A 14,090-nucleotide genomic window follows, 5' to 3' on the forward strand; every position below is an offset into this window, starting at 1 on the left:
GTTACCAGGCGTCGTCATCAACTCGTGTCAGCTCCATGACAGTGACATGACGAAGGGCGCTAGCCCAAGAAGGCTCGAAGCACGAGCTCTAATCGGTCTTTTAGAATGCCGATGGCCTCAGTAAAGAGTTCGCAACAAATATCCTCTTTTGTTCAAAGCGGTCCATCGAGGTCAAAGGAAAGCCGAGTCTGTCCAGGCTCTGTATTTTAGATCATTGGGCGATGGATTGGCTTAGTCACGTGCCTTCCGAAGCGCAGTAAACATTACCCCACCTAGGTTTCGTCATCGATTCCAACATCGTCTAACGTCTAAGATACAGGTATTCGGACTCATGCTCAGATGCTCCAGACCCAATTGATGGTGGAAATTGATGGTGGATCATGCAGCTTAACTGCATCGCCGCTTCGACAATAATTTCTACAAAGCTAACCTCCATTGAATTCCCCATCATGTAACGCCTATTTCGGCTCCACGGCATCAACCATCTTGCTATTAGCCACAGGCAAGGGTTGAACCGTTAAAATTGGGTAGATTAGAGCCCCAAACAAGCTTTCTCAAGCATTTGGCCTGTCTATCATGCCATTAGGAACCGTGGAGATGGATTGGAATCAGCTCGGCTCCACTTACTTGCTGACCGTATCATTGCTGCGTCACTCCTTCTGAACATCTACTCTTTGGTCCCTGTATTGCTTGCTTGAAAAGGCTGCCCTTCGGTTCTTTCTGAACGCTCTTCAATAACTGAACAGTACCATCCAATTGACGTCATGGCAGGCCTCGCTCGACACGTTGACCCTGAAGAACTTATCAAAACTTCACATGACCATCCCTCACATAAGGCCGGACAGCATTCTAGCTCCCGAGTGCTGTCTCACACTACTCCGTACTCTAGTCGATACGCTAGTGCAACTGAACTTTCCAAGTTCCGCATTCCCCATGACGGTGCTCCTGCCGATGTTGTTCACCAACTTCTGAAGGACGAGTTAGACTTGGATGGAGTGAGTCTAATGCAAGCACCGGAAGCCACTGGATAGCATTAACCTCCTGTAGCGACCAAACCTGAACCTCGCCTCTTTCGTTGGCACCTACATGGAGCGAGAAGCGGAGCAACTAATGGTTGAAAATCTCTCGAAGAACATGTCGGACGCTGATGAGTACCCAGCCATGATGGATATGCACGCTCGGTGTGTTTCAATCCTCGCACACCTCTGGGCAGTTCAAGAAGGGGAGAAGGCCATCGGATCTGCGACCACGGGCTCAAGTGAAGCCATACATCTTGGCGGATTGGCTATGAAGCGGCGCTGGCAGGAAAAGCGGCAAGCCGAAGGAAAGGACACATTGAAGCCGAACATTATCATGGGTGCCAATGCTCAAGTTGCCCTTGAGAAATTTGCGCGGTACTTTGAGGTCGAAGCGAGAATCCTCCCGGTTTCTGAGAATAGCTCCTATCGCCTTGATCCGGAATTGGTAAAGAAGAACATTGATGAGAATACCATTGGTATCTTTGTCATACTGGGGTCTACGTACACTGGGCATTACGAGCCTGTTGAGGAGATTTCGAACATTCTCGATGACTATGAGAAGAAGACAGGAGCTTCGATCCCGATCCATGTCGATGTAAGCACAAATCCATGGCTGCTGTATCCTTCAATTTTTGGCGCACACCGAGGCTAATAAGTACTTGATATTTTAGGCAGCCTCTGGAGGTTTTATTGCACCATTCACGCACGCCAAAGCTGGCTTCAAGTGGAACTTTGAACTGCCACGGGTCAAATCAATCAACACCTCCGGTCACAAGTTCGGATTGGTGTATGCTGGTGTGGGTTGGATCATTTGGCGAGATGAAAGCTATCTACCCAAACATCTGCTTTTCGAGCTGCACTACCTTGGTGGCACCGAGGAATCTTATACTCTGAACTTTTCACGGCCTGGGGCGCAGATCATCGCGCAATACTACAATCTCATCCACCTTGGTTTTACTGGCTACCAGAATATTATGGAAAACACTCTCGCAAACGCTCGGCTCCTCAGCCGTGCGCTTGAGGGTACCGGATGGTTTCGCTGTGTAGGTTTCTTTTCTAGTCAGCGCTGCATGCTTGTTTATTGATCTATTGGTTAAGATTAGCGATATCCACCGAAAACAGGGCGATCACAAATACGAAAAGGGCAAGAGGCAGTTCGAAGAAGGCCAAAACAGTGCAGACTATAATGCCGGACTTCCCGTCGTTGCTTTCACCGTCTCGGATGACTTCAAAAAGGACTATCCTCATGTAAAGCAAGCTGCAGTCAGCAATTTGCTGAGGGCCAAACAGTACATCATTCCGAGTAATCTCGTCATAGCTCTAATGTTGTTACCACAGCTAACGCTTACAGATTATCCATTGCCCCCGAACGAGGAGAAAACCGAAATTCTGAGGGTGGTTGTCCGCGAAAGCCTATCACTAGATATGATGGATCGCCTGGTCACGGATATTTGCAACGTTACCGAGACACTTATGAAGTCAGACACGTTTGATTTGGCAGCTTGGCAGCCAACGACTCCAAGTGTCGAGAAACAACACGGCAATCATGGCCTGGAGGCCAAAAACAAACACAAGGCCCGTTGCCCAATGCGTGACGGGGTTCATCGAACAGTTTGTTAGATATTTGAGATCACGAGTCGCGCAATTAGAAGAGAGGGAGCAGATGGGATGCGGCTGGACAAGCTTACTATCGGAAGGAGAGTCGGTGAGAAGCGGGAAATAGATGTTCAATCGCTTGAGTTAACCAATCCAGGTAAACCTAATCTCTGTTGTACCTGAACGATGGCGCCACCGATCCCCGTACCTTGTCCTGACTGTAGAAAAAGCAAGACTCAACCTTCGTGTCACTGGCAGGTTTCTGATCAGCGTTCCTTGTATCGTGCAGGAAAGGTTTCGCGGGGCGCCATTTCCAAGATCTTTGGGCGCTCCAACGAGATCTAGGCTAACTACAACGATACAAGCGTAACAAGTGGACGGCGCGATCTGAGTGACTTCTATGACAACGCCTCGGCAGCACTCCCATCGTCCAAACACGTTTCTCAAATCACCGTTAAAACGCTCACTCTCATCTGGCGATGGCGCCCTGTTGCCGATAATGGCGTCCCCGTATCGGCGCCATTGCCCACGTCATGTCCCAGCGTAAGTTGCACGTAGCTCATCTGCGTTTTGGGAGCCATATGTACCTTCCTGCTAGCCAACTTGAGCAATGTCCGCAGCACTTGATTTGACAGATGATATTTCTTTCGGTGGATCCTCTCTCATGCCCTTAAATCCTTCATCTCGATGAGACATTGCAAAATGGTCGACGCCATGTCTTGACGTTTCGTACCTTCTTAGAATTCTTGACAGCTACAACTACCGTACCTTTCGTGCACACCATACATTCGACTTCTATTATTTTTGATGATTCGTCGCACCACATGGCCCTTAAGCGATTGTTCTTTTTGTCTAAACTGTTTATGCCGAACACATCGTGGCATTCACAAGGCCTCTGTGGACTATTTTAGTCTCGCGAGCCCGAACCTCGTCAACCCTGAAGCAACTGAACGAGCTGCTCAGCAGAGGCTGGTAGATAAAGATCACTACAGGGGAACTCCGGATGAGGTAACCATCGCTATTCACTCGCCAAAGGAAAATTATCACACTATGTCTGGTTCGCTGCCGTCACAGCCATCGTGCATATCCAGGCCGCGCATACTTATCTACATCTTGAGACGCGACATTCGACTTACCGACAATCCATTGTTCTACCATGCTTCATTGTTGGTGGCCAAAAAGTCAGGATTTACAAAAAGACCCCACCGAGAAGACTCGATTATATCAAAAAGTGATACCCTAAGCCCTACACATCTTCTCCCTGTATACATATTCCCTGCGAATCAAATTGAAGTTTCTGGGTTCTTGTGCTCTTCAGAGGATCGATCTCCTTACCCCGAAGCACGAAGTGACGTGGCCGGTATATGGCGCACAGGGCCTCATCGAGCCAAATTTGTCGCCGAGGGAGTATGGGATCTAAAAGAGAGACTGGAAGGATTGGGATGTAGATCTGGTCTAGAGTTAAGAGTTGGGATGGTTGGTGAAGTCATCCAGCATATGCTAGAATGGTATGCCGAAGATGAGCACACTGATGGAGGGAGAAGAGCCGAAGTTGCGGGTATTTGGATGACGAACGAGGAGGGTACTGAAGAAAAGAGAGATGAGGTCGAAATTAGGAGTCTCGCTGACCAGAGTGGAGTGGAATTCAAGGTGTGGGATGATGAGAAGTGGTTTATCGATGAGTATGTCTTACTTTTAATTGCATGGTAAATCTTACAAACGACAATCCAGCTAATAATTCCTAAGTCGCGATATCCCATTCGATGATATGGATGATCTTCCGAACGTCTACACAAACTATCGCAAAAAGCTCGAGCCTTTGGGTTCTCGTCCACGGCGCACGATTCCGACACCAATTGAATTACCTCCGCTTCCGCTAGAGATACCTCCTCAGTTCCAGCCTTTTGAGATACCGACAAGTCTTTTGAAGCTTAAAAGGTCGCTTCTCTCTCCCTTGGAAAAGGATCCAGGTTTTGGCCTTCCCGACCCCCCTCAATGGCCGCCCAACGCCAAGTCTGCCTACCCTTTCCAAGGAGGCGAATCTGCCGCTCAGAAGAGACTTTTGCATCTTGTCACTAGCGGTGCCATTACCAACTATAAACAGACAAGAAACGGCCTGCTGGGCCTAGACTTCAGCACCAAACTCTCCGCATATCTCGCCCAGGGCATGTTGACTGCGCGGCAGGTACACTGGGCAATGGTCGACTTTGAAGAGGGACGAGGCAGTGGAAAGGATACGGAGGGCTACGGCAAGGGTGAGAACCCAGGCACCTACAATATGAGGTTCGAACTTCTCTGGAGGGATTATATGAGGTTATGTGTGAAGAAATTTGGGGCAAGAATGTTCCACATTGACGGTATCCGCGATATATCAACTATCATGGCGAAAGTTGCGCTATTATCTCATACCTCGTCGGAAGAGAAGACGACCACTACCGATACAAACTCTACCCAAGACGAAGATCCAGTTCCCGAAGACGCTTCAGAAGACGTCTCAAACTTAACTCTAGTCTCCCAATATCCCAAGACAGCCTCCGCCGAGTCACAAAGTAAGCCGTGCCGAGACAATACAAATAAGATTCCGTACCGCGAGGCCCAGAGGAAACGCTGGAAATATCTCGACCGAAGCAGCGGTGTCGACGATGACCCAGCAGAAACCCTTGAGATGTTCACACGCTTCCAATCGGGCCGAACCGGTATGGGTCTTATCGACGCCGCGAACCGTGAACTCTTCCTTACAGGCTACACGTCAAATCGCGCCCGACAAAACGTTGCATCGTTTCTGACCTCGCATTTGGGAATTGACTGGCGCGTTGGAGCCGAATGGTACGAATTTCTTCTCATCGACTACGACATTGGGAATAATTGGGGTAACTGGCAATATGTCGCTGGTGTCGGTAATGATCCTAGAGAAGGCAGGGTGTTCAATCCAGTCAAGCAGTCTTTAGACTATGACCCCCAAGGAGAATATATTCGCGCGTGGGTACCTGAGCTCAGGGGTGTTAGAATCACGAAGGGCCGTGGTGCTGGAGAGGGATCGGGTGGAGGTGGAACGGAAGTGGATCAGCAGAAGTTGTTGGGTGTGTATCAAGCGTGGAAATTAAGTCTATGGGAGAAAGAGAATTTGGGCCTGAGGGGGTTGGAATGGGTTGATAAGCCGCTGGTGAAGATTGATTTTAAAGTTGGGAGTGCGAGAGATCAAGGGGTTCGTAGGCCGGGTAGAGGAGGGGGTCGGAATATGGGCCAGGATGGCGAGGGATGGGGGAGAGGGGCTGGTCGTGGCAGGGCTCAAGATGGTGACAGTAAAGGGAGGGGACGAGGGAATTTGAGGGGGAATTTGCGGGACAAGTGGAGAGGCAAGGGAAAAGTGAGAGATTTCAACAGACAGGGAAATGAAGATAGGATCTAGAGGAGGAGAAGTCCAGCATCCAATACGCCTAAGGTTTATTCAGCTAGCATTATAGTTAGCCTTTGTAGTACGCAGTAGCGAATGAGAGTGCGTTGAAGTCTGGGACCTGGGATCTGTGAAAAAGCCGAGTTCGGGGATCGGGGATTGGAGATTGATCGGTGATGCTCCGGGATCCGGTCCGTTGCTGTCAACCTTGGAGTCTCCACGCCATCTATTTGAGCCTCAAGGCATCGTCGATTCTGGAAAGACAAAAGCCCTTCACAATGAACCCCTTCCTCGCTTCATCCTCTCACCCAGTTTCTTCATTCTACCCGCACTCGCCATCCTCGGCACTGCTCAAGACACTGACCCAAACCCCCAACCCCGATCATCAACCCTCAACAATGTAAACCGATCTGTCTCAAATAACCTTCTTTCCACTTCGATTACCACGAAGATCTTTTTCCTCGTTTGTAATGTGCAGGAACCAGAGCGAGCGTACACGTAAATCATCTTCCTCATCTTCATCCGACCATTCGCATTCGTATTCACATTCACATTCATCCCCCAACTCTGTTCGCAATATTTGACCGGCTGAGAATACCGCCTGCATCCAACGCCCAGCGAAAAATTGGAATATGCAGCACAACACAGGAAGTGGGACTGGGGGTGGGAGAACTAGCATAGTCGGCATGCCATCAGGCGTATACCTCTCCGCAGCATCCAGCTTTCTCAACTCCCACTCAAACCCCCCATCCACCTCCATCTCTTTAAATCCCCCCCTTTCCCACTCCTCCCCATCCAACCCCGACTCCAACGCCAACCCCCCAGAACCCCCAGCCACAACTCCCCTCCCAGGCTTCATCGACCACTACGCCGTCCTAAGCCTGGACATCCGGGCTACGCCCGAAGAAATTAAATCTGCATACCGCGCACTCCGTGCAACCTATTTCCAGAGTTCTGCGACTAAGTATCGAGCGCTGCAGGCTGCATTTGATGTGCTAGCCGATGCGGACGCCCGGAGGGCGTATGATGGGTTGTGGAAGCAAGTTATGGGGTTGCCGGATTTGGGAAGTGGGAGTGAACGAGGTTTTGGTGATGGCGAGATCGGGGTGCAGATGAGGGGTTTGGATTTGGGTGATGGGGATGAGGATGCTGCTGAAACTGACGCAAAAATGGAGGCTGAGAGGAAAGAGCAAGTCAAGGCGTATAAGCCGCTGATCGGCACACGGCCTTACCATAGCTATATCCCTATTTTGGAAGTGTATGAGGGTAGCAACAGGCATCCGGTTTTGTCATGCTGGAGACCGAGTTATGTGCTGTATAGGGCTAGGAACTCAAAACCTTGATGGATTGAAGTGTGGAGGCCTCTGGAAGGACTCTGCATTTTTTATCCACGATTGGGACCGCAGCATGAGGGAGAAGGAGTGTCTGCCTGGCGCAGACAAGAACCACGACTTAAGGGTCGGCGTTTCGGCGTCCAGGTATTGAAATGGTGTTTTGGTTTGGGTGATGTAGTACTTCTTCCATCTATTTCGCATATTGATGGCCCATCATCTCTTTCTTCTTATACGTGAAGAACGCCAAGATACGTCTAACAATCCCATTCATATATCTGCACTATATATTCACTTCCTCAACAAACTCCCAAAGCGCCTCCAACCCAATCCCCCTCCGAATCCCCGTTTCTTCATCCCAACTCGAATGCAACCCCACCAACTCCCCCGCCTTCCCTCTCCCTTCCCCCCCTTTCCCCTCTCTAAGCACAAGCCCCGCCCCCGAATGCCCCCAATAAGTCCAACAATCATGCATCAGCGCGCCGATTTCTGCATTATCCTGCCTGTCTTGACCTTTTGCGTACCCGCGAAACTTCCCTTCGCTGATATGCAGGACGTCGTAGCCAGTTGCTTTGCCTGGCTGGTGGGCCTCCAGGTCTTCGGAGCCGGGGTGGCCGGTGCAGAGTAGGGGTGTCCTTAGGGGGGGAGGCGAGGGCGAGAGGGTGGTGTACGGGAAGGGGAAAGAATATGTGGGGTTGAGGTTTTCATCTGCCCGTTTTTGAATAGTACCCTGTGCAGCGACGATTTGCAAGAGCGCTAAATCCCGCTTCTGATCCCATTTCAAACATTTCGCTTGCACGACCTGACCTGAGGCGAACAGTAGCCACCATGCTTTATCGAGGTTGAGTTCGAAGGGTGTTTCGGCAATGCAGTGCGAACATGTTAGGATTAGTCCCTGTGCGGAAATGCACACGGCTGTACCCTATATCTCCCCTCCCATCAGCGTTGACCTTCTGTGTATTTTATGTCGTCGAGAGAAAAAGACAAATTAAAGGGCAGATAGAGAGGATATGCTGCTCATTAGAGGGCACTCACAGCCTCCTCCTGCGCAAACACCAACGTTGCATCCACAGCCCTTTTCAACCCTTCATACCTATCCTTGCTCGGATCACAAAACTCATGGAGTTGGTGAGCTTGTGAAGTCGGGCTTTTCAAACGTTGTTGCTTATACTTCAGAAGCTTGATACCCTCTTTACTAAGACCGGGGAGCTGGGATGGAAGATCGTCTGGTAACACGGCGATCGATGAAGAGGTTCCTTGGTTAATTTCACGCCCTGGAGCTACTATAGACACAGGATGAGGTGGAGGCGGAGGCGAAGATGGTATCAGGATTGGCTGAGCGGAGGATCCCAGCTGTGTTGTTGCATTTTGTTGTTTCCGAGCTGATCTTCGGAGTGGGAGAATGGGTCTCTTGTCTTTGAGTCCAGATATTTCTTGTCTCACTTTTCTCTTGGACGCCATGCTGAGTGAGAAGAGAGAAGTAAGGATGTGTGCAATGCCAGAAGGAATATATGGGGCGCGGCAAGGCAGCCATCGGGGGGAGCACGTGATGCCTCAGCCACAGCTGGATTTCCCCTTTTGAGGGAATACTCAGAGAAATGGAGCTCCCCAATAAAGGCCTTAGAATGCAAGAAAAATAAACTGTGACGCAGTACCACCATCTCACACACGAATTGTTAGCCATGTGTGCGCTTCCAATTGGGCTGCCGAATACGGCAAATAGAAACGACAAAAGAGGAAGACGGTCATGAGACACTTTCATCGTACTAGTACTACTTTACTAATCAGTATCTTGATACAAAAAATGGTCCTACTTTTCTGCTGCTCTCCGTGCAAATTTCCATGAAAAGCTCTCGGAGAAAGAATGAAATGTGGATGGTATACAATGCCATCAGATGCCCGTCATCACGTATCTTTAACGCCACCCAAAGTCGATGCGGTTTGCTGTCGACGAGAACCCAACCATATAGATGTCCCTAAAACGCCCGCCTGGAAAATGTTATATCCTGACGCCTGATGATGCTAAATTCGCACACACGCACGCCCATCAACCTGCACCCTCAAGATGCAGCCGAGTAGAGTGAAAAGCTCACTCATTTTGCGTCACTCCTCGATTCTTGACTTCCGTTTTGAACAGATGTACTCTCGCCCTTGCCGAGAGATAGCTTGATCTTCTTCTTCATTGGAGCCCCGTCCGCATCGCCGTCATCGCGATCTCGCTTCCCCTCAGACCTCTCTGTGCTCTCGCTTGCTTTCCTGTCCGAGTCTTTGCTCGCGTGCTCCTTATTTTGACTGTTAGCCTTTATTTTGACCTTGAGCGTGCCTCCTCCCTCTTTAGCCAACCTGTCGGCTTTCTTGACGTAGGAACTCTTCTTTTTCTTCCTCTTTTCTGGCGTCTCGTTTTCGCCTTCATCATCGTCATCCCCCAGCCTCTTCACGGGGCTAACACCTTTACCTTTGGATTTGATAATAGGGTCGCTCTGGGATCCCGGAGCCGGGGTTCCCATTCGACTCCCCAGTGGGGTGTTGCCCATACCGGTTCCAGAGCCGTTGCCGTTTTGTCCCGCCAACTTCGCCATAGCATTACGAGAGCTCTGTCTACCACTAATGCCCAAGCACTTCTCCAGATGTTGTGCGAACCGTGTGATGAGTAGACTCCGCTTGCAGTTCGGACACGTGTGCCACGGGATGTATGACGCCGGTTTCCCGCCAGTATTAAGCTTTATTTCCTTGCCCTGGGTTGAGCCTTCTCCTCCTGCCATGTCGGTGTCCTGCGAGCCAGGCGTGCCCACACTCTCCTTCTCCGCGTTCTTCTGCTGCTGTTTGATAAGCTCACGCTCCTTCTTGCTCTTGGCCATGTCCGTCGGGAACGGGTTGCCGTAGACATCATGGCCCTGCCGCTGCACCCACGGATACAGCATGCAGTATTCTTTGGTCAGATCTGGGTTCTGCATGCCCTTCCCCATGATCGGGTGCATCAACCGCGGCAGCTTACAGTGCGGACATGTAATTTCCGGTGTCGTCTTCAGAGGGTTGCCTTTGAGGTGAACGCGGCCATTCTCGTACTTTGCGGCGGCAGTTTCGGCGGTCGGTTGGGCGGGCTGGCTGCTGGAGCCCTTGGCCTGGGGCTGGGGTTCGAGGGTTGAGAGGGCGACGTTTTCGGCTTGGGTGGCCGCTGATTGCATACGGACGAGTTTTTCGGAGCGGTGACATGATAGGACGGTGCTATGTATTATATTGTAGAGAGTGTCTTCGACGATATCTTTGGTCTGGACGTTACAGGTCAAGTTAGCAATTGCTTTTCGCAAGCTCGTGGAGCTGCGCGAGGGCGTACCAGGCCTGCCAGGGCATCTGGCGACAGCGTGACGGCGGCCCGCGCACCATCGGGCTGCTCGCCGGCTGCTTTGTCCTCAGACATGCTGCTGAGTGGCCGTCGTCGGTGGTCCAGAAATATGTGTAGAGTGCACGGCTGGACCAAGGGTCTGAGGATGTGAGACGAAGTTGATAAAAGCGGTTAGCCGGGTGTTCGGAGATAAAGTTAGGAGGCCGACGCAATTAGCGTGCCGCCACCGAAGCCTCGCTTGTGTCCAGGACTGCTATTTTCACTATCACTTTTCACAAAATACTTCTTCAAGTTCACTTGAAACCGTTAAATTTGTTTGCATTGACCTTTGCACCTACAAATCTATCCCACTTTATGCCATTCACTTCACGCAACCTCCCAGGTCCCCAGTCTCCCCAAACTAGCTCCAGCTTCCCGGACAATGCACACGTGATCCTCCTTCTTGAAGGCCCTTCTTGCATGCGCTGTGTCTTTCAACCCGAAGACCCTCTGGAGGACAAGGTTCGCAATTGCAGTCGGTTTCCCTTCTGCTAGATTGTAGTTTCCACTCGTGACAAACCCGATCAAGTCTGGTTCATCAGGTACAACAGGGTATTGATCATCTCCTGCTTTGGGAGGTCCACCATGCGGCTGCTTTGGTTCTAAGAGACTTGCAGCGAGTGCTCTGTTGCGGATATGTCTGGGCACGTCTTTGGAATTCATGTTTTGCCGTTTCTCCGAGTCCTGTGCTGGGGGCGACGAATGCTTTGAAGTGGATATCAGCGAGAGCCATTTCTTCCGAAGCTCTGGATCGTTGGATGGAAGGCGATATACTCGGGCACAATTGGTCGGCACACCACGCTGTATCATGGTAATTTTGGCCGCGAATACGTAGGGTGATGCAAGGTAATTGTCAACGGGAGAGTGGCCTAATATCAAGGTAGTGGCCGCTTCCGAAGAGAGTTGCAGAAATGGAGATGTAGCTGTTGTAACGGCTGTCGTATCTCCACTAGTCTCTCCGCCTTGATTTAGCTTGGGAAGCAGCATCTCCCACTGGCAAGCCCACGGACTCCCCACCTCGCCCTTCTTACCCTTCCCCAAGTTGATAGTCGTCCATTCGATTCTCTTTCCCTTTGGCTTTCTCCTCCATTGGTTTTCTCGCTCAACACGTTCTTGAAGTTCCCAGCCCCATCCAGCATCTGTGCCTGGGCAATCAAAAGGAAAGTATGGTACCGATCGCTCAAAGTTGACCTGGCGCCGCTCCAGTAGTCCACCGAATCTTAAGTTCCCTCCAGTAGATACCGGATAGAACATGAGGCTTCGCCAAACCGGAGCTACGCATTTCCAAGGTAATAGAACTGTCCAGGCATTGGTAGAGGTCGAGACATATGCCAGCATTGGTATCTGAGGATCTGAAGAACGCGGGTCTGGATACTCGCCAGGAGGAGCAGTCGACTTCCGGCGATTGATGGATTTTTGGGATGGAAGAGATCGTCCTGCAGCAAGTCTAGCGTCACGGCTGAAGATTAGGGAATCCGTGTTAGACTTGTCAATGGGCCAGTATGCAAGCGTCTCCATGAGCTGCGATTGAAGGGCATCATCTGGTCGCATCTTAGCCGTCCTCGGTGGATAGCGAAGTCGAGGGTCAACGATAGAGAAGTTGAGTAGAGCGTTCGCGGGCATGACTCTAGGATCGGTTATCGAGGCAAGAGTTGGCCATATCGACTGGGGAGCGTCTTCCGAGAAATCGCCGCGCGTTGGGTAAGGATGCAAAACAGAACAAAGTGCCTCAGTTGCTGCAGGCCCTATTACTTCAAGAGAGCCAATCTCGAAACGAAGGTCCTCCACAGCTACTGTTGGCTTCTGTACCTTTGAGGCCCTGACAACCTCATTCCAGAGCTGGAGGAATGCACTGGGATGGACTCGGACAAACGCTTTTCTCTTCTCCTTACTCACGCTTTCTCGAGCACTCCACATCACAGTAACGTGGGCGATCTTCCGTGGTATGTTCCCCTCTCTTTCATGAATCCACCCTTCCCACGCTCTGAGACCAGCTCTCCATTTTTTGGCTTTTCCTCTCTCCTCCCAAACCTCATCCGAATCCCCTTTTGCAAAGTGCAGAGCTTTGAGGAGACCTTCAATGCTGCGTTCCGTACCATGCAGGCCAATTGTAGAAATGTAGCTCATGTCCCAAGCTACGGCTCCTCTTAAAGTGGCAGCCCGATGCGTGAGGCGGTATGATTTCATTGCGGGCGACAATGGAATAGCGAACCGCCAGAGCGGTTCATTAGGTGAAGTAAGATGAGCGCGTTTCGTGTGGAACAGGTGAGTAGGAAGCCAAGTCTTGTGCACCTGGCGTTTGCGAAATTTGGCAGGGGGTTTATTGGGTGCTGCGAGGGCTACCTGCTTCTTCCGCTTTACATTCGGCGCTGCCGATTCCTTTTTGGGGTCTGATAGGGATATATCATTCATCTGGAGGCCCTGTTCCGTTCCATGATCCGAAGTAACCGTGACCTCAACATCATCCTTCGCCCTTCTTTCCCTTGCCTTTTTCTTCTTCTGTATAATTTCCTTCCTTAGCCATTGCTTAGCCCCCTTCCCGATCCCACTACCACTCTTACTCTTCACTACCGTAACATTATCCTCCATCGCCTCCCTCTTTGTCCTCGCTCTAATCCGCTTCGGCACCCGGTGTGGGTTGTGCGCAGCCGTCCTCCTCCTCATATCCCTCGGTACATCCTGAAATGCTCTCCTCATCAGCCCCTTCTTCGCGCACTTCATCGCACTCTCCAACGCCTTTATCTCATTCTCGTGGGCGCGTATGAAACGCGAGACATTGACTTCACCATTCGGGTAGGCACTGGAGGTTGGACTCGCGGAGATGTTGTGCGCTGCTCGGCCAGTGAACCGGGGGCGCTTGGGTCCGAAGACATTGTTCGATGGCTGCTTCCGCTTCTTTGGGTTATCCGTCATCGCGGTAGGGCACTATGTGGTGACGTACTCCTCGCAGTAGAGAGGTCGTGAGATTTGAGTGCATCGGAAGATTTCAGGAAAGCCTTGGCGTTCATTCCGGGAAGGGATTAGCGCTTCGCGAAGGCACGTGCTCATCTCGCTACATCCTCGAGCGGTGTCAAGTAAGCCTCTGCCTTTATGAAGTGTTGAGATGTCCGTGCTAAAGGGCATGGCAGATGGATTAAAGAAGACGATTCCAGTATCCACAAATTTCGGTGCCGAGATTACCTAGACTCGCTTTAGAAGACGCATGTTCGATATATGTATGTACAAATAAGACGGTGCTCGACCTCACTCAAAATTCTCTCATCCTGACTCCACTCTAATTTTGTTTCATGTTATGTAACAACTGCAGCAACATCTGAGATAAAGAAACTAAATCCTATTGCTATAATGTGCAGGCAAATTAAATTTTT

At 50.7% G+C, this 14,090-nt stretch overlaps 5 protein-coding genes across 5 annotated transcripts; 3 read left to right on the forward strand and 2 right to left on the reverse strand.

The window, feature by feature from the left end:
- Positions 1-764: 764 nt before the first annotated feature.
- Positions 765-2,639, forward strand: BDR25DRAFT_246896 (glutamate decarboxylase; the record flags this gene model as incomplete). Its single annotated transcript, XM_033685940.1, has 5 exons — positions 765-995; positions 1,048-1,614; positions 1,691-2,062; positions 2,118-2,322; positions 2,371-2,639. 5 exons carry the CDS (start codon positions 765-767, stop codon positions 2,637-2,639), a joined length of 1,644 nt encoding a protein of 547 aa, XP_033539830.1.
- A 1,015-nt stretch (positions 2,640-3,654) lies between these two features.
- On the forward strand, positions 3,655-6,024 carry BDR25DRAFT_385273 (cryptochrome; the record flags this gene model as incomplete). The annotated part of the gene is made up of 3 exons (XM_033697925.1): positions 3,655-4,297; positions 4,362-5,004; positions 5,209-6,024. Exons 1-3 carry the CDS (start codon positions 3,666-3,668, stop codon positions 6,022-6,024), a joined length of 2,091 nt encoding a protein of 696 aa, XP_033539831.1. The 5' UTR covers positions 3,655-3,665.
- A 239-nt stretch (positions 6,025-6,263) lies between these two features.
- BDR25DRAFT_117631 (uncharacterized protein) lies at positions 6,264-7,584 on the forward strand. The gene has a single exon (XM_033683660.1). It carries the CDS (start codon positions 6,642-6,644, stop codon positions 7,350-7,352), a length of 711 nt encoding a protein of 236 aa, XP_033539832.1. The 5' UTR covers positions 6,264-6,641; the 3' UTR covers positions 7,353-7,584.
- Positions 7,585-7,635: 51 nt separating this feature from the next.
- Positions 7,636-8,423, reverse strand: BDR25DRAFT_194588 (uncharacterized protein; the record flags this gene model as incomplete). Its single annotated transcript, XM_033684316.1, has 2 exons — positions 7,636-8,262; positions 8,376-8,423. Coding segments are annotated over 2 exons (675 nt in total), but the record flags the coding sequence as incomplete, so codon positions are not given.
- Positions 8,424-9,151: 728 nt separating this feature from the next.
- On the reverse strand, positions 9,152-13,644 carry BDR25DRAFT_273895 (uncharacterized protein). The gene is made up of 3 exons (XM_033687380.1): positions 11,054-13,644; positions 10,675-10,759; positions 9,152-10,609 (listed from the first exon to the last, which is right to left on the reverse strand). Exons 1-3 carry the CDS (start codon positions 13,633-13,635, stop codon positions 9,434-9,436), a joined length of 3,843 nt encoding a protein of 1,280 aa, XP_033539834.1. The 5' UTR covers positions 13,636-13,644; the 3' UTR covers positions 9,152-9,433.
- Positions 13,645-14,090: the final 446 nt, after the last annotated feature.

The sequence above is a fragment of the Lindgomyces ingoldianus genome, assembly GCF_010093535.1.
Source record: "Lindgomyces ingoldianus strain ATCC 200398 unplaced genomic scaffold BDR25scaffold_65, whole genome shotgun sequence".
In the NCBI taxonomy this organism is placed as follows: Eukaryota; Fungi; Ascomycota; class Dothideomycetes; order Pleosporales; family Lindgomycetaceae; genus Lindgomyces; species Lindgomyces ingoldianus.